Source organism: Corvus cornix, chromosome Z, assembly GCF_000738735.6.
Source record: "Corvus cornix cornix isolate S_Up_H32 chromosome Z, ASM73873v5, whole genome shotgun sequence".
NCBI classification, from domain to species: Eukaryota; Metazoa; Chordata; class Aves; order Passeriformes; family Corvidae; genus Corvus; species Corvus cornix.
The window spans coordinates 52,637,346-52,662,645 of NC_046357.1; the positions used below are offsets into that span (position 1 = coordinate 52,637,346).

At 42.3% G+C, this 25,300-nt stretch overlaps 1 protein-coding gene and 1 long non-coding RNA gene across 4 annotated transcripts in view; one reads left to right on the top strand and one right to left on the bottom strand.

Moving 5' to 3' along the window:
* Window positions 1-1,582: 1,582 nt before the first annotated feature.
* Window positions 1,583-24,015, bottom strand: LOC109143655. The gene is made up of 3 exons (XR_005603803.1): window positions 23,945-24,015; window positions 13,460-13,624; window positions 1,583-2,373 (listed from the first exon to the last, which is right to left on the bottom strand). It is a non-coding gene; the product is annotated as an uncharacterized LOC109143655 (long non-coding RNA).
* PCSK5 (proprotein convertase subtilisin/kexin type 5) overlaps window positions 23,847-25,300 on the top strand; it is a 225,985-nt gene continuing 224,531 nt past the window's right edge. Inside the window, exon 1 of one of the 3 annotated variants that reach the window (XM_039566779.1) lies at window positions 23,847-24,627. In XM_039566779.1, the coding sequence (XP_039422713.1) occupies window positions 24,430-24,627 (198 nt within the window). In that variant the 5' untranslated portion in view covers window positions 23,847-24,429. The remainder of the gene's footprint in view (window positions 24,628-25,300) is intronic. The other 2 variants (XM_039566778.1, XM_039566777.1) reach the window with 2 other exon arrangements.

Sequence of the window (25,300 nt, forward strand, 5' to 3'; positions counted from 1 at the left end):
GATGTTCAGAACAAATTTGTTTTATGCTGCGCACGGAACAACAACATTTTAACCATCTTCCTTGATTCTCCTTTTCAAAAACCCAGCACAAAAGGGTCTGAGGGAGCTGGATTCAAGCCATGATTTTTCTGCCATTCCATCTGATTCTGCAAAGTGGAAAACATAACAGTGTACATAACCTTATTCCATTTCTGTTCCCATCTTAAAAACAACATTAACTGTAACAATGTATTATAGATCAAGGCTCCATTTTGTGGCCATTTTTTTCCAGAGCCTAGTTTGTACAATGGCCACCACTATTTACAATACTAAATTGAATTCTCCCTGATAGCTCTTTCCCCAAGGTGCCCACCAATCTTTCTCCAGTGTCACAAAATGCAACCAAGTGTGTCAGAATGCCCCCTTTGATTGTCCACTACCCATTTTTGAATATTAGACCCAAAATGTTACAGTACAGATACAAATACAAATACGAAACAATTATCAATCAATAAAACCAAGTTAAAGACCAAATTTCAGAATACCAAATAGCTCACCCACTGTGCTGGCAGATCCACGTCTTATATTTGCCGGATTCCTGAAAGAGTGCCTTGTTGTTGAATGGGATCTTACCAATCTCCCAGACTGATCCAAGGGTCTTCTCCAGGATAGTCCGGTGCCAGTGTGAAGATCCAGAGATCCCTTGGATCCACAGAAGACCAGGGAAAGCATTTCATGTGGAGTTGCCAAAAAATACCAAAATCGGCTAATCTCTCATTTTTCCTTAATGAAAAATGAAGGCTGAAAAACAAAATCCATCTGACAATCTTGAGACTTATGCTGAGTTTCCAGAGAATTAGAGAATGAGGAATGAAACCCAAGAATTTACCCTACTTCTTAAGAACTCAATACTTAACAAAACATGATTTAGGTACAGAGAGAGTGGGGCCATGTAGGGTCAAGAAATCTCTTTAATAAAGACATCACTGATCTGCAGTTTCTCTTACAAGCTCTGAAGGCAGGTATTTTGGATGACCAAATGGATCAGTTATGAGTATCCCAATAAAACCCCAAGAAGTGGGAGCATCGAGAGGATAGCATAGGCACAGTACAAAGAGCAGCAGCCCCATGTGACAATGAAACCTGCACACATGCTGATGGGGAAAGGGTTGGTGTCACACTCTTCTCTCTCCCAGCTGTGTACAGCTGGTGCACTAGAAACAATTCTGCCACATTTCTGACCCTGTAGGGACTACATTAGCTACCAAGCCACAGAAAATCTCACAACTCCCAGGCACAGAGAACAAAAGATCTGTCACATCAAATTGGACAAAAGGTTTTTCCAGCATATCCATTCTGTCTTCACTGATGGCCATACATGATTGCCTAGGGAGAAAATACCTGAAATTCAGGTTAAGAGTGGCATTCAGTCCACTGATTTTTTTTTTTAAGAAAGGAGACATCATTTATCCTCCATTATTTCAGCTAAGATAATGGATTTGCTTTTAATTCTCCCATTTCTCCTCCTCACAGAAATAAACTTTCCTATCACACAAAGTGAAAGAAACCTCCCAATATTATACTACTTTTAAGCAGGTGTGCCAGTTCGAAAGTAAACCAGCTGGAAAAATGAATCCCACACAAACACGTTGAGACAAATTTCAGGTCGGAGTTACAATTTAATAGAAAGATTACAATAAATGCAAAGATATATAAAAACTGGCTTAAACCCACAGAGTACCATCTGGCACCCTGTGGGTGGTGGCTGCAGTCCAGTTAAGCGGTGCTTGCAGTGTTGTTGATGAGAAGGTTGCAGTCTTGTTGAAAGCAGCGGTCCTGTGGAAGGTTTGGTCTTCCTGTGGAAGGCCGGGTGCTCTCTGGCTCCACTGAGTGGTGGTGGTTTCCCAAAACCCTAGACCTCAAGATTATATGCAGTGGATCTCAGGTGGTATCTCCCCCTGGGCGGGGGAGTTCACAATGGAACAATGTGGTCCTATGAGCCATAGGGTATTTTTGGAGCCCCTGATGCTAGCTCCAGCTGCTTATTCTTCCGGTGTCTACTCAGTTCATTATGGCCCATTAGCAGAGTGATCCCCTCAGGATGGGTGGTGCTGCTGTTTCCCTGGAGGGAGTTATCACGGCTGAGTCATGGTGAAGACAAAGAAACGCTATCCCTCCTCCCAGGGTTTGCCTCTTCTCATCTAAGATCCATCTTGCAGCCTGAGGAATCAGGTGTGCACTGCACAGCTACTGTGAACGACCCATCATTAACAGTTCATCAGAAATTATGTAGATGGGAGTAGAATACACAGTCTGGTCACACACATATTGGCACCCTTTTACGTGTAACCAGGACAGGAGGCCATTCATAGATATTCAGGACCACTGAAAAATCTGTGGAGAAATCAGCAAGATTGCACACATGCAGCATCTTTCTTCCCAAAGAAAACAAAAGTAGAAACAAAATAGAAGAGGCCTGCCAAGCAAAACAATGGACCAAGCAATATATGTGATCCGTATGACCACAGCTGCTTATCACTGTCATCACTACAAAGCCAGCTCCATACAAGCACGCTGAAAAAACAGAAGTTCTTGCAGAAAATTCAGCCTACATAGTAAAGATTAGAGCTCAGGCAGTTTAGAAAATGTTCCTGAGTTTTCTAGAGTGCCTTGTATCAGAGCTTAATCTTATTTTGACAACTAACCTGCTTATTCTCTGTCCCCATCCAGCACTTCCTTCCTTCTCTTAAGACTACAAGTTCTTTAGGAAAGTATGGGTGACATATGTAGCAATCATTCAAGGGCTTAAGGTTCTTGCAAAGGATCTAGTTTTATTTCTATTTGATTTTAATTAGCTGTGCACAACAACAAAAAGAGCTTCACAGGCCCCCGTCCACAATCCCTACCTGGCAACCTCAGCCTTTAATGGCACAGTCTACACTGCCACAGCATTCTCTCGAAGCTAAGAGAGTAACATTTAAAAATGTACACAACAAAAAGAGAGACTTACATCAACCTCATAAACAGACAAATTGTTCTCTCTATAATTGCATATTGTAGTCAGTTATGTTTACAGAATGGTACACCCTTACTTAGCCCCATCAGTGAGCTAGCTTATCTGAGAACATATCTGTGAGAAACAAAGATCATTTTAGGATAAGCATGTTAATTACTAGTGACTGAAAAGTGACAACCAAGTCAAAGTTTCTTTTCCTCTTGTCATGGTTTAGGAATGGTATGCCCCAATATAGTACTCCAAATAAAATCATCATGCTGCTCACTCCCCTTTCCCTTTTCCCCTCCCCACTGCAGGTGGCTGGAGAGAAGAATTGGAGGTACAAAAGTTAGAGATCATGGGTTGAGATATGAACAATTTACTGGAAACAGCAATGAGACAATAAAACAAACAGTAACAGCAAAAATACTAATAAAAAAAGTGTATAAAAGAGAGAGTGATTCACGTGCAAAAAAAAAAAAAAAAGCTCACCACTGAGCCCACAACAATAAACAATGCTGGACTGTTCTCCCTCCTCCCCCACCACCCTGTTTCTTAGAGGGGAAGGAATGCCCTTCTCTCAGAAGCGAGAGTCCCTTTCCCTCCGCCTCTTACAATGATGTGAGGTGATACAGAATAATCTCCATGTCCTAGCCACCGCCCTCAGCAATGCCTCCTCCTGACTACTGCAAACTAGTAACCCCGTCCTGGCTGGAACCCGAACACCTCTCTCTCTGTACCTACATGAAATAGGTGTTTTAACTAGTTAAACTACACAGCTAAGTTACATAGTTTATATCAGCATAAGTCAATCCCGATGCCCCAAAAATGGGTCTTGACAACACAAGCTCTAGTGTGGCCCTGCAGTGAAATGGACTGGGGAACCGATCCAAGTTAAAATTAACTCAGCAAAGTAAAAGAGAGAAAGAGAGAAAGAAAGTACAGCTTTAACAACCTTAGGAGGAGGAAGGGAAAAACCAAGGGAGAAAGCATAGACTAGCTTGGGGTGCCCTTGCAAGAGTCCCAGTCCATGTTGGTTTACACTATTTGTAGAATTAAGATACAAAATACGACATGTTTCATGTCATATTAAGTCCACTTTAACTGTGGGATGCCCCCAAGTAGGGCAGCTCTATACTGTTCACTTACATTTTTCCCTTTCCTCTTGCTGGATCTTGCTGGTGTGTGGCTACAACATACATCAGGTCATTTTTAGGAAGGCCAAAGCCTACTTGGAATTGAGTTTGGCAAAGGACAAAAAGAAGGGCTTCTACAAGTGTGCCAGCAGCAAAAGGAAGATTATGGAAAATGTAGGCCCACTGATAAATCAGATGGGTATCCTGGTAACAGAAAACACAAAAACAGAATTACTGAATGCAATGCCTTGTTTGCCCCAGTCTTCACTGCTTCAGATGGCTCTCAAGAGTCCTAGACTTTGGAGGTAAGAGAAGAAGGCTGAAGAAAGGAAGACATCCCTTGGTCATAGAGGCTGGGTTAGAGATTGGCTAGACAGATTTAACACCAATAAATCCCTGGTGGGATGCACCCATGGTTGCTGAGTGAGCTGGCAGATGTTGTTGCTCTGCCACTCTCCATCATCTTTGAAATAGAATGGGAGAGGTGCCTGACAATTGTAGGAGGGCCAATGTTACTCCCATCTTCAAAAAAAGGCAAGAAGGAGTATTACCGCAGGGCCTAGGGTATATCACCATGTCCCGCAGCCATAGGGAGGACGAGGAGAGAAGATCCAGCAGGCAGGAATTGTGCAGCAAGATTGATCGATTCAATTACTTTACCAACTCTTTTATAGACTTTTTTCTTCATAGAGTAATTGGACAAAAGATCAGCCACCCCTTGGGGTGATTGGCTAAAATCCTAAAACATCCACTGTCAAAATATTTTTCTACTATACCATAAACAAGACTTTTCAAGGTTGCAGGTGGTTTGGTTGTTTACATAACTGCTACCTCTTCTGTGAGAGAGAAAAGTCTCTCACGGACTTAGAAAATAGCAAGAAAATCCTCGCTAGCAGCATTTTTGTATCTACAAAGGAGGACCCAGGAAACTACTGGCCAGTCAGCCTCACCTCCATCCCTGGAAAGGTGATGGAACAGGGGATACTGGAAGACATTAACATATATGTAGAAGAAAAGAGCATCATCAGGAGTAGCCAACATGGGCTCACCAAGAGGAAATCGTGCTTGACGAATCTGATCGTCTTCTATGATGGCATGGCAGGATGGGTCAACAAGGGGAGAGCAGCGGATGTTGGCTACCTTGACTTCAGCAAGGCTTTTGGCATTGTCTCCTATAACATCCTCGCAGGTAAGCTTAGGAATTGTGGTTGGATGAACGGACAGTGAGGTGGATCAAGAGCTGTCTGAATGGCAGAGCCCAGAGGATCATGATCAGTGAAGCAGAATCCAGTTGGAGGTCTGTTCCCGAGGGATCAATAGCAGGTCCAGTCTTAGTTTATCTTGTTTTCCTGGATGAAAGGATAGAATGTACCTTCAGCAAGTTTGCTGATGATACTGAACTGGGGTAGTGGCTGATCCACCTGAAGGCTGACATTCAGTAGGACCTTGACACGCTAGAGAAATGTGCAGAGAGAAACCTAATGAGGTTCAACAAGGGCATGTGCAGGATCCTACACCTGGGGAAGAAGAACCCCAAGTACCAGTACATGTCTTATCTACTAGAAGGACTAGGGAGTCTTCATGGATGACCAGCTGATATCAGCCAGAAGTGTGTCCTTATGGCCAGGGGGCAATTGATCAAATGATACCTTGGGGTCCATCAGGAAGAGTATGACCAGCAGGCCAAGTGAAGTGATCCTCCCCTTCTAGTCGGCTCCAGGTGAGGTAACATCTGGAATATGGTGTCCAGCTCTGGGCTCTCAATACAAGAAAGAAAAGGACCTAATGGACAGGGTCCAGTGGAGGCCACAAAGATAATGAGGGGTCTGAAGCATATCTCTTATGAGGAGAGAGTGTGTGAGCAGGGCCTGCTTAGTCTAGAGAAGATTGAGAGGGGATCTCATTAATGGATACAAATATCTTGTAGGTGGGTGCTGAAAGGATGGTACCCAGTGACAGAACAATGAGCGATCCCCATAAACTTAAATACAAGTTTCACCTCAGCATGAGGAAGAACTCTTTATATTGAAGGTGGCAGAGCACCGGAACAGACTGCCCAGTGAGGTTGTGGAGTCTCCCCCTCTAGACATGTGTCCCTCCCACCTGGACACATTCCTGTGTGCTGTAGATGACCCTGTCTTGGCAGGGGAGTTGGCCTAGATGATCTCTTGAGGCCCCCTTTCAACCCCAACAATTCTGTGATTCTGTGATTTATCTGACAAGCCTCAGGGAAAGCTTTTGTCACAAGTACACTGGCTATCAGCTTTAGGACTCCTATCATGCCCTGCTTCTCCAAGAAAGGTTCATTTCTGGTTAAATCACTAAAAAAGCCCCCCACAATTATAATTTGGGGGTTTTTTTGTTTGTTTTCTGGAGTATAACTGGCCATGTAACATGCTGAAAACATGTCATTGTATAACTGAACTTAAAACCCTACTCTGACATTGACTTTGGTTCCCTGAAATGTATGCAGGAACCTCAGAGTTTCCCTAAAACACTAGCAATACTTCTGAGAGCATGTATGTGGGTTGAGCAAAGCATTGGGGTTCTTAGCATGTGAAATATACTGCCTGTCTGGGCAAACTCTCGAATATGGTGTGTCTCCTCCTCCAAAAGGGAAGAAAGAGGGCCCCACCTTCCTAGTGGTAATGTATTACATTCTATTTCCTACGTATTTATTTCTTGGTAAATGAAATCTATACACAAGTGAAGGAGATCCAGATTTTTCCCTGCATGTCCTCTTGGCCCTCTGATTCCTCAGCCATGCTTTCATGAAAATGGACGGATTAGGGTGTATATGCTGGATCCAAAATACTGTGGATTCATAAGAAAAAATGGTTTGGCTACTTCAAACTCACTCTGTGGATCCAAACTAGTTCAAAACAGAAGTATTGAAAGGATAACATTGTCCTGGCAGATTTTCTGGCAGATCACATATCACCTGTCCTCCTGCAGTGACCGCGAAGCCAGAATAAATACTGTACTGTGTGTTCTAGCTGATTTGACAGAAATACAGTCATATACTCAGGCCTGAGCCAGTCCAAATCTGTACTAGGAGGTGATCTGGTTGTGTACAGCTCTGATATTCCTGAACACAGAACCATAGCAAATAAAACTAATTCCTCTTTTTATCCTACACCTAAAGTTGCAGGGGATTTCTAGGAGTACAAATCACGCAACATGGATTGTTTTGTCTTTTCTCAGTTCTGGGCAGAGTGTTTTGTATGTCCAAGATTTGAGATCCTCAAATTCTTCCTCAGTTTTTCTGGGGTCTTCTACTGACAAGCTCCAGGGTTCAGCATAGAGTACTACAGCAAATTCCTGCCTATCCAAACATTCTATTTTCCTGTGCCTGCAGTGAGGAGAAGCTTAGCAGTGGAAACCTACAGTTTAATTGTTTGCTTTCAGAGGTACTGGCTTTTCTTCAGTGTAAACAAAACTGCTTTTTGTGTCATTGTTGCCAGAAACAATGTCTGAAGTAATTTAATAGATACTCTAATCACTGTCAAATTAATAGTCCAATTATTTCCCATATGGCTTAACAGTCCTGCAGAAAATGCCCTAAATTAATGGTGCTGTTGTTATTCTCAGTGTCTGGTGTGCTCCATATGCATACACTTCAGAACTAAACTAAATGATTGCTAAGTCCCGGCTCACACAGCCCATGCTGCTCTGCCGGGCTCTAAATCTGCGCTACATGCAATCCTCTGGGTTTCTTTACATTTCTTTTTGTGTAACAATTTTCATTTTCTCCACTTTACTGGAACATTGACTTCCTACCACGAATTTTCATCAGGATATGGGGAAATATCTTTATTGATTTACAGGTATTTCCTCTGTCTTCTCTGGAGTATTCAGTATTCTGGAATGTTTGAAATTTGGCCTCCTCAGGGGACTCAGAATCTAAAATTCCTAAATGAATTCAAGTCTGCCTTACAAGAAGAAATTGTGAACTTTTCTATTATTTTACTTCTGGTCTGAATGCTCTATGCCATCCGTATGTTTTTTTCAGCTTCCAGAGGAGTATATAATTTTTCCGATAGAATGAATATTTTCAATATTCTATTCTGCCCAAAGAAATTATTAAATTCCATCCATTCCTGGAGATAATGGAAACTTGTCTTCTTTGCTGCTTCCTTTATTTTCAGTCTAAAGAAAATTATAACTCCTTTGGTTATCCCCTTTACTCACAGAACAATTAAGGTGTGAATGCTTTCTAAAGTTTGTTCCTTCCACTCAGATCTTTTCCCAGATTTGTTTTCTTTGTGGTACATCCAGGCTTCAATTTTCCCCAGAGGCAGCAGTTTTCGCATAACATCTGTTTTATTTGGTGCCCAGATTCAACTTAAAGTGCCAAATGAAGATGGAGGAACACTCCATCAGAAGGGGCCAGACAAGCAGCCACATTGAGCAAAACAAAGGATAGTAAATGTCATCAGCAGAAACAGAAAGATAGAATAGAATCGAATTTTATTCTGACTCAGCCTCTCAAGCCCGCAATTTATGGAGACTGTGAGGGCATGAAACAACTGCAGCCTCATTCTTGAAGCTGGTCTCTCTGCCTGTCTTCTGCAACTGCTCATTTATTCTGGAGAACTGAGGAAGGATGTCATAAGTAAGGCAAATATCACTATAAAGCTTTCAGTTTCACAGGTCAAGCTACCATAAGGGCGCATGTTAGTACAACAGTGGGGAAGGAAGGTTAATATCACACAGTATAAAATATTAACTGAGGGAAACGATACCCTATAATAGCTAGCATGTTCCACATTCAGTCATACAATAACATGACTCGACATCAGTATTCACTATCAAAAGCCACACTGCTCCATAACTCTGATACCCATCATCACTTTACCATGAAAAAAACCATATTCTTTTCAAAGTATACTGTTTCTGTGAAAAGGGACTACACAGGCACCAAGAGGTACCCTATAGGCTAATAGGGAGCTGGGGATAAAGGATGTAAAAAGGGATGTGATGACATGCATGGAACAAGGCAAATGCCGTTGACATTTTGAACAAGATTGCATTTTAATGTATAGTCAGCAAAACTGGACAGGAAATGCCACTAGTATAGGCTGCCATTCACACTAATTCCCACCTTGAGACAGGCCAGATATTTCACTACAGCAGTCTCTTTAGCTTTCTATCATGGAAAGACCAAGGAAGTACAAAAGTGCACAAAAATAAAGAGAACAAAAATAATTAGTTGAATGTTTTCAATCTTTTAAAGAGGGTGGTACCCAATGCATCTTGGGTATCACTTTATTTTAGCTTGCTTTCTTTTATTTTACTCATCTTCAATATAAAAGATGGTCCTAAAGCTCAAATCTCAAATGTAAATCTTAAATTTCCTAACTTTTGGGGTGTCTGAATCTAAGGATTTGATTCAGACTGGTTATAAATAACCTCTGTTATACTGGGTATATTTAAGCTCTGAATCTTACTTGTATGTCAGAGTATGAGGTGCCTGGAGCTAAGCTTAGAGGCATCTCAGTCCAACATACACACACAGAATAAGAAGAAGACTCTAGAATTTTAGAAGGAACCCAAATGCCATTAAAGAAACCCTTTAGATAATGCAACGGTATACAGTGTCTGGCAGGGATGGAGTTAAATTTCTTCACAGCAGCCAGCATGGTTTTTGTGACCAAAACACTGCTGACAACTCACCCGTGTTTTAGCTACTACACAGCAGTTGTTGCACAGCATTGAGGTTTCTCCATTTCTCACTCTGCCTGCTATGGGCAGGGATGCCCAGGATTGGCAAGAGGCTGCAAGGTGACAGCTGACCCAAACAGACCAAAGAGATGTCCTGTGCCATCTAACAACATGCTTAGCAATAAAGACTTGGGGATGAGTCTTTCCAGAGTACTCATTGCTCAGAGATTGGCTGGGCATCAGCCTGGTTTTGGGATGTGGTGAGCAACAGCCTTTCAATCACTTGGGTTTTGCCTTTTTTTTTTTCCCCCCTACTTTTTCCCCCTTCACTTATTAAACTGTCTTTATGTTGACCTATGAGGTTTTTCTCACATTTGCTCTTCCAATTCACTCCCCCATTCTGATGAAGGGGGAGTGAATGAGCAGCTGGTGGGTGCTTAATTGCTGATCAGGGTCAACCTACCACAAAGATTAAAGCATCTAAGTTTTCAAAGAGAAGAAAGGAAAATGGAATTATTTCTGTGCTGTATCTACCAAAGAGAAGTAGAAATGAAAGATAAAAAACATTACTCATTTTTCAAATGAGAGTATCTTCAGGGGCCATACTCCATGGCCACGTAGGTGACAAAGATTTCTCTCAGGTGCCTCTCTTTATTACTAGACACTGTATTTGGATAACCTTATTAGGTTTTCTCTCTGTAAAAACTGGCTTCCTAAATATGAACAGAAGTTTTATCACTGCTCATGTCTTAAGAACAGATTTTGAAAGAGGCTGATAAACATTTTGCTCCTCTACACCAGATGCATTATCCAGACACTAAGTTTTGTAACACAAAAATTAGACAGGCAGTTATGTTTTATTATCCCAATTTAAAGATCAAGAAATCAGGAAAAAGACATGGAGTCCTGTGCAAGGCCATAGTAAGCACTGGAGTCAGGGCTGGCTAGCTTTCCTTTCTCTAAACCCTGTCTTCAGGTCTGTGGATGACAATCTTGCTTCTGACAATAGTCCACATGGGTTTCCTTCTCTGTTTCTTTGGGAATCTTGAGATAGCAGAACTTTTGGAGTAGTCTATGTTTGATACAATGTTTTCTACAGTTACGTTAAAAATCCCTTCTGACCCCTACCTCTCCCATGCATGTCTGTACACCAATTTGTGCAACTCAAAAAGGACAGAGAGGTGCATAGTTTAATTTTGTTTATTTATTCCTGCCAATTTAATCCTTTCTTCAATAATTAAACAATGGGACTGTTTACCCTCCCTCTTAATTAGTCACTGGCTCTTTAAACTGAATGGTAATGATCATAAGAGTTTCTTTATGCCTTTCATCTTATAGTAAAGGACTCAGAGATATTTTTTTCTCCTAAGTCGATGTTGAATTTGACATCAGGACTATTCACTGCAGAACTAGCTGCAATTAGAGCAATTATGCAGATCACATGTCTTTCCAGTTTAATAGCTGGCTTTTGTTTTGCTTCTTTTTTTCCTTTTTTTTTTTTTTTTTTCCCTCTTACTGCAGCTTCTCTAAACCAAAGAGGAGGATAAGGAAAGACAGACAGACACTGAAGTGGACCACCTACTGACTAGGTCCCACCATGGAACTGTATAATTTGTTAAATACCTTTGTGCTGGAGGAAATTCCTATGGGGTGCTTTGCATCTCAGCTTGCCAAAGGTCATAATCACAACATCACCCCATGCTCTCTTTCTGCTTCCCAGACAGGAAGGGGATGGCACACTCTGCAAACACTGATAAATGTCTGTTCTCTGCAAAGTGGCTTAGAGTGGGTAACTAAACCAAACTATGAACCAGATGGAAAGCAACAACACACACACAAAAAGCAAATACAAAGCAGCCTGCATTATAAAAGCTGTAGAAGGAAAAGATCTTAATCTCAGGTACCTGTTTATCTAGCCCCTGCCTCACCAAGAAAAAACCCAGACCACTAATTAAGCCATGCAGCACAATAGAAACTTACAGAGTACCTTTCAAAAATTTATCCACAGTCACACTAGATACCTCTATGCATGTGAGATCCTGATCTTCAAAGAATAGTGTAAACAAATTTAAAAACTGCTGTCCTGCACAGTATTGTCATAAGCATAATTCTGCTCCTCCCCCTCCAAAAAACCCCAAAAACCAAACCAAACCCACAAAAAAACCTTAAAAGCCTGAGTGCTGTCCTCAAATACTTAATTACAAAGAATATTAAGAGACTGTAACATGACTTATTGCTTGTTTTTTCAAAATTGCTATAAAGGAAATATCTCACACCGCCTGTGAAGCAAACACAAGCATCATGTCCAGGCTTCAAAATTATACAGGTAACTTTACAAACAAATAAGTAACTTTGATACATCTTCTAATCACACAAAAAAAATGGAGTCAGAAAACTGACCACCCCTAAAAAGATCATGCAGTAAGATGGCAAAAGTATTGTTGGCATATCAATGGCATTTTATAATTGCATCCAAACTTTCAAATATACCTAAACATAACCTTAAAGGAGAACTGATGGCACATATATTTTATATTCCATTTGAACCACTTGGCTCCATGTCAGAGCTCAATTAACACAAACATTATACATAAGTTGCAAAATATTTTAGACAACAATTCCATATAACAAAAAACAGAACTTCAAAAAATTTGTGGTTTAGATTTGTGTAATTTTGCTTGTAGACATCAGGTGAAGATAATTATGAGTTTAAACAGGATTGGTTTTATTATTTGTTAGTTCTTGAAGTGCAAAAATATATCTAACGTGTGTGCATGTTATGCAGCCTTTTATCTTCTCTGTCCTGATGCCCGAATAGCTCACACTAGGGATACAACCACATCCAAATGTGAAATGAATATTCTAAATACAAAGCTCCAACAATGAGCTGCTGCACTCACATTCTCAGAACCTCCAACACACTCAGCCCTTTTGTATTGTCTTGCTGGAAGAAACAGATTCAAGAAGGTTCAAATTTCACTGCTCAATCTCCTGCTGAGAGTGTAGTAAGAAATATGTAATATTGACAGTTTAACATCTTAACAACTTGAGGACCTTCATCTGTCTTTTGAGAGAATTTGAAACTAGTATAAGATAATGCAGTGAAAAAATGAAGGTGGTTTGCAGTAAAATCAGTGGAGTTTAAAGGTGAGCAGTAAACTATACTCTGTATGTTGCCGTATCTTCCTATTCTGTAAGCTATGCAGAACAACTGCATGGATAGGACTGCATTCACAGACAAATACATTACACACGTACACACACACACATATATAGACTTTCTTAACTTGGCCTGCATCTCTATATGGTACTGATTTTAACAGCCTTTAAAACAATGACTCTCATTAATGTCAAATGGCTTTTAGTCAGATCGCTGATCAAACAGGTTGACACTAATGAGACTCATCATAATAAGGGCTTCCTAAAAGTTTGAGTTCAAATCTTGAGGTTACTTGATCAATAGCAAAATCCCATGAGAAATACACAGAACAATGATACTGCCTCTAATTAGGCTTCAAATAATTTAAGCATTTATGCTACTTTGACAGCCAACGAAGGACATCAGTTTACCATAAACATTTCAAAGGGTACTGCAAGCTTTTGACTTGTCATGTCTAAAGCACAAGATGCTTTTAATCTACTTGTAATTTCTATCTTTGCAGAAAAACAAAATGAATAATGTTACCTGGAGCTTCCAGTGTGTTACAACAAATAGAGGGTCTGCAGCAGAAGGGATATCTTATTTATGCTTGCAACAGAGAGTTTCACATAGGCAAGCATGATAGGCACGAGAGGTGGATCAAAGGTTACAACACGACCTCAAGTCACCCCTTGTCATTTCCATGGTCTCCTAATGCACACAGGTGGGAAAGGACAAGGAGAAATGCAATAGCACACATCAAATATTTCTTAGATTAGCTGCATTGATGCATTGAGGTACTATATGCCACAGTTAGTATAAACCCAGTATAGTAATCTCTTTCTGTAAGTCACCATTTCCTGGTTGCTCCAGGGGCAGCATAGCAGCCTAGTTTTCCTAAAAATGAGTTCATGGTAAAGCCAGAATTCTTCAGAAAATGTCAGCAGTTTTTCAGAGAATATCCAGCCCTGTCTCTGAACATAACTGTTTTCTGATTTTGTCTTAGTCTGTCTTATGTACATTTGCAGGTGGGTTTCCAACATACTATGCAACTTGTTATCTCAAAAAACCCCAAACCCCAAAAAACTTATTTGAACATCTGGAGATTAAAATCTGAATTAACAGTCACATTTTCATCATGTTTAGAGTTTGTCAGCCTCTGAATTTCACTTTATTTCCTTTCCAAGAATAAATCTGCTAATCTCTTCTGAGTTTTATTAGGTCACTCGTGAATGGATTTCATTAACTAAGAACAAGTTTCCTTGAAACATTTAGTTGCTACAGCTGGCATCCATGTGTTAACGTCTCATCCTCACAGCATCTCCCTATGACATTAGAGATGAAAAGTTTGACGATTGTGTTATATTGTTTTCTCTGTTTATATTTTCTGTTTTGTCCTCACCTGTGGTATTCCTGGTGCTAAACAAAGCATGTTTTGTTGGAGGAGAAATTATTGTTTTCCTAATGCTTATGCAGTATTCAAGCATCATTTCCTGTAGCTGAGGCAACAGTAAAAATACTATTCAGAAATTCTTGCACCACCTTTGTCATCCTGAGACTGTCTTGCAGCAGTGTTAATAAAATGTGTCTGTGCATCTAAAGACTCTGAATCAGGAATTAATACATTTGCACCCACTCCAGAGACAGTCAGTCAGCATCATAGTAATGTGACCTGAATCAGTGACCTTCTGCAGGAAACACATCATCCTGATTCAGTGACCCAGACACTCTTCATTATTATACTCATGTAAAGGTGGACTATTTTTTCTGATGACAACAGAGAGTGATATACAGCTGTGGAGTTGATCAGAAAACTGGCCGGAACTAGAGCTGACCAAGCAACTCAGATCATAAAATTGACAAAGTGAGCACGACACTGTCTATTGCCTGTATTCCTCTGCCACAGTGGAAGTAACAAGACTGAAGACTGAGTTCCTTCTACTTTTTACTAAATGTCTACCAGAAATTGTAATTTCTTATTCATTATTTTAGTGGTGGGAGTGATTATATATATTTTTTTAGTTTGGTTTACTACATGGATGGATGGATAGACAGATAAAGTAGAAAATTAATTAACAGGCAGAGGGTACAACAAAATCCATCCATGCTGGCAAGTTCTAACTGATCATATAAATCAGAGGGTATTGCTTCTCTCTCTGGTAGTACAAATATGACTCTTCTGGTTAGAAGGCACAGTCTTTTTTATCTCTCAGGGAGAGCTAGCATGGATTTCAAGGTGCTGTCTCTCACGGTCACACAGACCTTGTCCAAGGAACGTTCCTAGAAAATAAATTGATGATTACAGAGTTTACTTCCTGGGTAGAGCTTCAACATTAGCTTTTAAATGTCACATTCATACTGTGTGTATCTGTGAACATGACCTCATTGCATTCAGGAAGCACTCAAGAAAGGTTAAGGGAACTTAATGAACTGGTATATTGGCAGTGGTGATAAACTATATGCTATACATACATTTCTTATATTATGAATATTCAAGTTGAGAGCGTGACCTGAAGAACAGACAAAAATCCATTCACTTTCCAACATGCAAATAGAGTGGCTCTCCCTGATGCTCTTTTCTTTTTAATGAAGGTTTTTGCAGTGTTTTTTTGAAACTGCTAGCTATCAGAACTATGCATTCTGTACACTAAACAGGTCTCTGCACCATATTTGTTTCATGGAATAATCTGCATTTTTCAGCATGAAGAAAAACAGCGTAAATGCAAAGGGTCACAGAGAGGCGTTAGACTATTAACAAGTATATTGACAAATGTTCTCATTTGCACTGTTTGCTTTTCAGTTGCTCAGTTGCTGAATCAAAATTTAAAAATACAAATATGTGGCTCTGAATTATCCAACTGAGGAATCAACACAGAACAGACAAAAAAGAACTAAAGCTGATACAGAAGAAAAGAAAGAGTGGATTGTTTATGAGTGCAGAAGAACTTGATATAATTTAGAACCATTGTTTTTATTTCTTCCAGAATGAGTGAAAATTTTCTAATCTCCTCATGAACTGTGCCAGTTTCATTTCCTAAAAGCAGAGAAAGACAGTAAAAACTGTCTTTTGCATCACTCATGATAAAATCCAAACCAAAATCACTTTCATTTTAAGAAACTGTTACATAGAAAATGTACTTTATTGAGAATATCACATAATTTACAAATGTGTAAGCATTTAACAGCAAGGAAATTACTGTTTAAAGAGATCATAAATCATATATTACCCACATAGTAAAGCTGCACAGTATTCTTACCAGTTATCAAAAAAATATCCATTTCAGTCTTAAGTTTGACCAGGGGCTAAACTTTTCTAGCTTTTTTCTGGTAATTAATTATTTTTTTAAATTAATTCCTTCCCTTTTCTCTCTCCTGTGCTTTTCTTTTTTACTCTTGTATATAACACAATATAACAGAATCAAAAGTCCATCTAAAAATGATCTGTAGATAAGCAGCTTAGAATCTACCTAAACCTAAGACGATGCTTTGTGGCTATATATGTTTTAATTTCACTTGCTTGTTATCATCATTCTCCAGGCACTACATTTCACACAATGAATGCACAGGTGAGCAGAACTGGACACATGGGAGGCTTATGTACAATACAACATGCCCAGAACTTTCTGGGAGAAATGAGTTGTCTGAATTAGTGAGCAGCAAAACACACCCACACCCCTCTTCTCCCTCACCAGTTACTTCCTCCAGTGCTGGTTTACACATACACATCACTGTGCTGAAGACGCACCAGTGCTGTAACTTCTGATCCAGAGTTACCCTTAATCGTTATGGTTGGACTCTGCACTTTGAACATGGACTACCAGTTAAGGAGCACTAGGTTGTCCTCTATCAGGAATATATGATACCTTAGTAAGGATTTCTTAGCAATGCTGTATTACACACCATCATGGTCAATACCATCCACAAAAACACTCAGCTACAATGGCCCTTGTTTTTCATGGTAAACAGAGGCGAGCACAGAGAATAACATCCCATGAGTAGTATGTACAGAGTAGAAGTCTTGAGGATGATGAAAAGGGGAAAAATGATGAGCTGGACAAAAAGAGAAGAGAAAAATCTAGCAGCAGACAGACAAGTGGAGAAGGAAAGGCAGATTGATTGTAGATATGGAAAAAAAAGAAAATTGAAGAAAATAATATCAGTATTGAAGAAGAAAATTTGGGAAAGTGCTCTCATCAACAGATTACTCTGTCCTTTGCATCAAATCAAAGAACACAAAGAGACCCTGACAGAAACTGTCAGTACACCTCTGCTCTTCAGCAGGCAGAGCACAGAGGGATATGCAGAGATGTGCGTTTCCTCTGTCCATTTTAACAGAAGCACGAGAATGGTCTCCTTAGTAAATTGACACGGTAAAATGAGGTATGCAATCAGCATCACCTCCTTGGAAAGAAACACTTGACGCTCACAGTATCTGTCTTTGTAGCTGGGCCATTATTATTGGTGTCTATGTTTCTGCCCTCCGTTTCCTTTCAGACATAAAATCCGACAGGATGTATCAAACATAGCTAAATATTTTTCCTGTTTTGGTTAAACTAATAAACAATGAATGGGAACTTCCATTTTTGCAGTCTTGGCATTGGTTTAATTACTACCACAACAGGTAGTAACACAACAACTACCACAGGGTAGAGCACATACATAGTGGTTTCCCTAATTTTCTGATTGGTAAACCCCTTAAATTCTTCACTTTTCAGGGGCAAGTAAGCTGGTAAATGGTATCTTATGAGAAAAGGATGTGCCATGGGTCTGGCCTTGAAGAGAGAATTATGACTGAATTATAACAGAATTCAATCACCTAGAAACAGAGGCTGTATGTCCTAATGTACCCTTTCCCAACTTGTTCCTTGTCTGGAACACAGGTATAAAAACATGCCATACTTCCTTTCCCATTAATAAACTCACCACTTCCAGGTCACATCTTCTGTTAGACACTAGCTGGAGTAAACAAGCTCTTTTTCAATTCAAGGACCAACAAATTACACTTAGCAAGTTTCATGCAAAGAAATGCAGACATATAATCCAAAGGAGTTGTACTGGGAGGAGTGGAGAGTCCCAGGTTAAAAGGGATGCTCCTAAACTATTATTTCTACACATTTTTCTTTGGAAAAGCTGCTCAGGTTTTCTTACAGGTTAAAGATACGACCTCTGCTTCCTCTCACAAGAAGAAGAGGATAAAGAAGACTAAGTATAATCCTACTATCATCAAGAAGTTAGTTACTTCATGAACATACTGTAACAATAGGAGCTGCATGGAGCACCTGAACAAAGGTAAGGGAAGAAGGACTCAGAAGACAATTGCACGTCTGAAGAAGCTGAATACTAGCTCTCCTAATGAAGTGTATACAGTAGTCTCTGAGAAGGATTGGGGCACAAATGGAACCAGTCCAATCTGAGCTCATGAAATGAGGGTAGGCCATGATGGAACATGTGAGATGAAATTTCTTTTCTTGAGATAAGGACATTTAGCTACTATTCTTCAGTTATGTTTTTCAAATTGGGTTGGACTCTCACTTGCCACTGGTCACTCTTTTTAGCAAGAATATTACCTCAGCCATATGCTACCAACAACATATTGATGTAAGAAAAGAATAGCAGTATTTGATGGTTTCTATGATACTGTAACAGGAAAGGAAACTCCTATAGATACTTGCAGTACAGCTGAGTCAATTTTACAGAATAGGGTAGCTACAATAATTCTGACTCAGGGGACAATTTAGAAACAAGTTAGCTGGAATGTTAACACCAGTGAACTTGGGGGAAAAAATGCCTCATCTTCTTCCACATGGATCAATTCCCTCAGATAAGTAATTTCAGAAAAAAAAAATCCTTTCCTCCATTATATCAAAGGGGCCTATGAGAATTTCCATAGCTAAAATTCAGAGCCAAAGACTAGAAATGTTATTTTTATACTTAACTTTTTTCCATGTATTTGAGATTCTGTGATTGAAACTTTACAATCCAATGAGAAGCTGGAGATGGAAAATGTGCAGTTGTTCTTATTAAAAGAAGTCAGGGTTCACTGTTACAGGATGCTGTGTAAGGCACTGAAGACAACTGAAAGATTCCTGTTTCCACCATCCGTCTTTTCTCTCTATGCCATAGTCATTCATTCTAGCTATGCACTGCGTATTACCAGTCAAGTCAGTATGGCTATCTGCACTGTCAACTAGATCTCTGAAAGAAACAAACAAACAAACAAACAAACAAACAAACCCAAAACAACTAAAAAGAGAAAATAAAAAGAAATACGCAGAAAAAAAATAATGACAGTTTAGATTAAAGCCCAAAGAGACGCATGCGCACAAATGGGAAGATGGCAAATAAGTATGCCGGCACAGGCATACTTAGAGTAGAAGAGTAGTAGAGACAGAAGCAGTCAGTAGAGTCAGTAGAAGCAGAAGGAGTCTCTTCAGATAGTGTAACAAACGCTAACATCTTTTCTAATTATGCCTGCCACTATGACCATTAACTATAATAAGGGGAGAGCCACTCTTTCAAAAAATGACAATAAAGACCATCAAAGATGGAAAGGTAAGAGTGACATTCTGTTCACAGGGTGAAAAATAGACAGTGCAGCCTAATTCATAAAACCAAAATGAAATCCACATAGTCATTGAATAAGGCAGTATCAGTCCAATTATGAGTATACACACCTATTCCTAGATCCAGACACAGATTCTGCTTTACTACCAACACGCAAGAAATAAAGGATCATTCCCTTTAATTCCTTACATGAATCACTTAGCTTCTGACATTAAATTGCTCAGGGAAAAACTGAGGCTTGGGCTGGAGCACACCCTGACAGAGGCCAAATCCCCATCCCAATTTCCTTCTGTTCACTCCTTTGTCCCGCCCCAGCTTCCTTATCCCAGTTGAGTACTTTTACCTGTCCTGTCTCTTATTTTCTGTACATTCAGGACAGAAGGTTTTCCTCCTCTGCATTCCCAGAAAGATCATTGAAGTCTGCGATCACTTATGTTCACTCCCATAGTGACCAACAAGAAGTGGGAAGAGTATTAAGAAGCCATACTTTGTTGTGACTGCATACAGGGTTAGGTGTACAAACCCTGTAGTCTACACACTGGGAACAGTGAGAGGCATGCTCAGTGAGGGAGGATGATCAGTCTCAAAGTATTGGCTGCTGAATGTAAAACAAGTGTCTAATGTACAGGTGAAAACTCTCACTCAAAATTTGGACATACATAGGTGGCTTTTCATGAGAACAGTGAAGTACTCAAAATAGGTACCCTGCTTCTAAGGATAGACAGGAATCTGCTGAGGAAAAAACTTGCTAATATAATTGATCATATGTAAAACCAGTGTTTTATTAAAAACCAAATTAAACCCCCCAAAACTTAATTATTTTCTAAAGCACTTGAAGTTAAAATATATAAAATCAGAGCCAAGCCTGAAGCACGGAAAACTGCAGATCAAAGAACCATGTACCAGAAAAGTGGGTCGTATGGTGGCTGGTGTCAAGTGACCTAGCTGCACTGTTTATAAAAAACAGTAAAAACAGTTATGCTTGAAACTAAGGAAATCTAAATACTCCTTTGGATTCCAAAACTAATCATCTTTCTAAGGCAACCTCTAAACAACTCCCTGACACAACCTCCACTCTTTGAAGGTTTCCTTTCTTTCATCTGTTACGGCCCAGACTCTCCCTCTCCAAAAGCTGATGAACATATATTCCCAGTTTATTCTTAAAATAGTCTGTGTTCTGGAATGTCTTCAGGGGCCAGCACATCTGCTTGCAGGACTTCTTCCTGGAAGACACTGAGCTGCCTCTTTCTTTGAATTTATATGTCCTATGTAGTTTCCTCCTTAATTATGACCCTGGGGTGCCTACCACATCTCTGGAACACTGATCTGCGAAACACAGAGGAGTGCTAGAAAGCTGACATGAAGCACAGCACAGTAAAAAAGCTGCCAGAGCTGGTGAGCCAGAGGGATTTTCAGGCTGGGAAAGAATTAGAAAGGAAAAAATAATTTCAGGACTAGGTAGGCAAAACAGCAAAACAAGAGGCAGTTAGATCAAATAGGAGGGAAGTGAGAATAGACACTGAGGTCTGACTCTGAATCACTATCATTTGGCATTAACACTAGAGGAAGGATTCAGGGATTAGTATCAATAAGTAAAGGACAAGAGAGAGACCCGTGGAAATTTGCATTTTGAGCAGTAAGGCAGATACTGACTTTTGTCATAGGAGAGGGGTAAGAAGGGGGTGGGAGGGTGTGTGTGTGTCTGGAAACAAGAGGCACTGGTGTGACAATTATGATGAAAGGGAGCAAATTTGTGCCCTTGCCAAGAGGGGATAAAAACTTTCCCTGTGGTGTGACAAGCTATCTGGTTTGCCATAGAGTTCAGAAGGAAGCCCAGCTACCAGCTACATGCAGTCCACATACAGCAGGTACGCTGAATAAAACTCCCACACTGCTGCCAGTCCCCTCAGTGGTCCCTCCACTCACCTGGTACTCAGTATACCTACTGCCTACCTGTGTCATGAAAGAACAGAATATGGCATGGCAGGAGTTCTCACATCTATTTTTTTTCTTTTTCTGAGGGGGTGTGGGGAGTGAAGTCCCCCTAAGGATTTTGCTATGCTGACGTATTCAGCAAAACTTTGCAGTTTGGAGTTCACATTGAAACATATTCAAATGTTTTACAACACAACCAATGTCCAAATGGTCTGACACTAGCTATAATTGCCACCTAGCACAGCGGCCTCAGCAAAGAGAACTATAATCAGAGAAAAAATGCTTCTGGGGACTACATCCCTCCTTTTCCAGAGGCTATTTTTATGTATAGCACAATTTTCACAACATTTTTGTAAGGCTATGCAATATGATGCAGCTTTAGGAAAGATACTTGGGGACAATGATGTATTTATCAAATCAACTGATTCCTAGTGGCTTTGATGCCTGTGTATAAAACACCATCAAGTGAGACAAGTTGGAAGTAGGTACATGACATTATGGCATTATTTTTTGTTTGTAGGGTGCACCTTTTGTGCTAGAAACCCTCTCCATCATCTATAGCAAAAAATACGGCGGTCAAAACTACAGGAGAATTAACCGAGAAAAGACCATAAAAGAGATTTTAAATTCACCCTCTTCAGAAAAACAAACCGGGGTTGCACAAGGTTCATGTTCTGTGATCCATTGATTGCTACTTACTTCTGTAAGGTGGATATTCATGATTAAGCATACTTTAAGCCCTCTACATATAGGATGAGAGCTGACTTGTGTAATTATCATTGAACCAATGAATGAGGGCTAATTGCCACAGGATATTTAATGTTATATTCAATGAGTGTGTATTTATGAATACTAACAACAAGGTGTAACTGCCTGGTCCTAACAGCTACAATCCATACAAGGGCCTGCTGAATCCAGTGAGAGTGCTGACTGCAGTTTCAATAGAACAACAATTTGCTCAACAGTAAGGCATCATGTGTAAAATCCTAGGGAAGGTAAGCCATGAGGTCTTATATGTACAAACAGAACTAAACAGCACATTGGAATACACTGAGGAAATGATCACGCAAACTGCAGAAAAAAATACAAACAGAGAAGAGGTAATCACTGGCAAATAAATTCTCAGAGACATCAAGCAAACAGGGACATAAAGAACGTATTTCCCTCTTTTCTGCCCTTTAAAAACAATCAAAAGGTCTGGGAAGATGTTGATCACCAGCGTAATACCCATGGGTAAGGGAAAAATTAATGAACCTAAAGCAGAGAATCACCTGAAGTGGAAAACATGGCTTTGGTTTTCTGCGTTTTACTATTTCTACTTTACTAGGAAGACAGCTGTTTTAAAGGTAGGGACACAGGTTTTGGCAGAGGAAACAAGGAACTCCATGCTATTCTATGACTTTCTGTAAAGTATTTAATTTCTCATGGTTCAGCAGAAAAGAGAGTGACAGCTGCCTGAATTTTGCCTGCAAAGTTAGTCAATTTTACCTACACCTTTTTCTCAGAAAAAAAATTCACGGATTTACATTAGTGCATTGCAACAGTACTTCTCACGTCCAAATTCCTTCAAAACCTGCAAGAGATCATCACAGTAAGTCTGTTGGACCGAACTATAGACAATTATTTTAACTTTCAAACAAAAGGAAGTAGATCTACCGGTAGTCCAAAGCCATTGTGGTGGCTCAAATGCTTAGACCGTTAAACAACAAGCCTGGGCTGGAGTGGACATGAGTTTTCTTCCACCCCAGCCAGGCACCTGGCAGCACCTGAGACAGCTGCTGATGACCAGCCACATCTTCTCCAGGCCTAGAGGTGCTCCACTTATGGAAGCAGGTTGCAAAGCTGTAGCCATGCTGCATGAAGACATGGATGAGAGAGCACCGAGAACTTTGTCCCCTCTGTTTGGGTCTGGACCACCGTTCCTGTGTCAAAGTGGCAGCCACCCACTTTTCTTTCTGAAAATGGTGACTATGGACAGACGGGCCGCATTAAATGACGACGTGCAATGTATTTAAAGCGCGGCCAGCAAACGGGCACACGGTGACTGCCGGAGAAGCAGCTGTTCCTGTGGGGCTGTTCCTGTCGTGCCTGGTAACCTAGCAGTCTCTCCCGGCGCCAGCATGCCTGGGCAGACCCGGCCTACCGGAGTAGCTGGTGCTCTCCCACGGCCCCTCCTCGCCCCGAGCGCCCCGCGGGCGCAAGGCCGGGAGGCCGGTGCCGAACACGAGGCCTTGCCGCAGGCCTCGCACCTCGCCGCGTTTGCTGCCGCCCCGCCGGCGGGGCGGCGGCCTCCGGGCCCGGCGGGGAGCGCAGGGACAGCGCTCGGGGGCGGCGGCTGAAGAGGCCAGCAGTAGCCCGGGGCCCAGGAGCGCGGAGAGCGGAGCAAAGCGGCGCCGACGCGGCTGCCATTTCCCTGGCCTTCGCCGCTGCGGGAGCGAGGGCGGGGAGAGGAGGCGGAGGAGAAGGAGGAGTGAGGGGAGAGGGAGGTGGCCGAGCCGAAGTGCACTGAGGCTCTAAGCTGCCAACACTCACACATCGCCTGCCGCCGCAGCCACACTGCTCCTGGATTCCGGAGAGAGGGAGCGAGTGGAGGCGAAGAAAAGCCAGACGCGGGAGAGGAGGCAGAAGACCGCTGGCAGGGGGAAGGAAGTCAGAGAGGAGGGAAACGCAGAGAGAGGGAGAAGGACCCCTCCTCCCCGCGGAGAGACGACTTCCCATGTAGCTAGGGATAGAGGGAGAAGCTGGCGCTCAGGAACAGTGAGAGAAGCTCTGACAAGCAAGTTACTTAATCCCCGGAGAGCGGCGGGAAGAGGGCATAGCAGCAATCACTGATCAGAACCACTATTCCCAACCCCTCATCATTTAACCCCCGGGCGGTTCAATGCACTACTCCAAGCTCTTCCTAGTTTCTTCCTCGGGCTAACTTCGGAGGACGTACCGCCGGAGCCCGGAGGGGAGGACAAGGGCCTCGGAAGAAGAAAGGAGAAGTTTTGTGGGGGTTGCGTGCGGAGGAGAAGATGGGCTGGAAGCGCCGCTGTTGCTGGGGAGGCGGAGGCGGCGGGGACCTTCTCTGCCGGCTCACCCTGGTGCTGGGGTTCCTGCTGCCCGCCTGCAGGACGCGCCTGTACACCAACCACTGGGCTGTGCGGATAACCGGGGGGCTCCCGGAGGCCAACCGGATAGCGAGCAAATACGGATACGTCAATATAGGACAGGTAACGCAACTCACAACTACTTCCTAGCGGGCACCGGCGCTGCGGCCGGCCGGCGGGAGGGCAGGGTCCGCTGCCGCCGCCCTGCGCCGCCGAAGCAGGGACAACGACGAGGGTAAGGGACGGGCGGCCCCGCGGCCGCTGCCCGACCACGGCCCCGCCGCAGGCCCCGCCGCCGCCGCGGGGCGGTCAGCGGAGCCGCCCCGGCCTCCCGCCGCGGGCCGTGGGAGGTGATGCGCGGGGGCAGGTATGCCGGAGAGCTTGGGGCCGTGGCCTTCCCCTTCGAAGCCAGGTGTGAAACGGGGCGCGAGCCAGGGAGCCGCCCGCGGGGCGGGAGGGGGAAGGCATCGCCGGGGGGCGTCCCGCCGCGGGTCTGCGCGCCGCCTCGCTGCCTTCGCGGCGGCTGAACTTTGCGCTCCGCGGCGGGCGGTCTCCTGTGTCCCCCTTCCGAGTTGAAGGCGCTGGTACAGGACGAGCTCGTCCTGCAGCGAGCGCCCGTCTTCCCGACAGCCAGGACGTGGCAGCCGCGGCCGCTGGCTCGCCGCGGAGGGCGTCCCGACCCCCGTGCTGGCGGGGCGTGCGGAAGGAGGAGGTGGCAGGGTGTCCCGGAGCGGCTGCCAGGCGTGCGGCTGCCGGCGGCGTTCCGTGGGGAGAGAGAGCGCACCGGTGGGGCCGG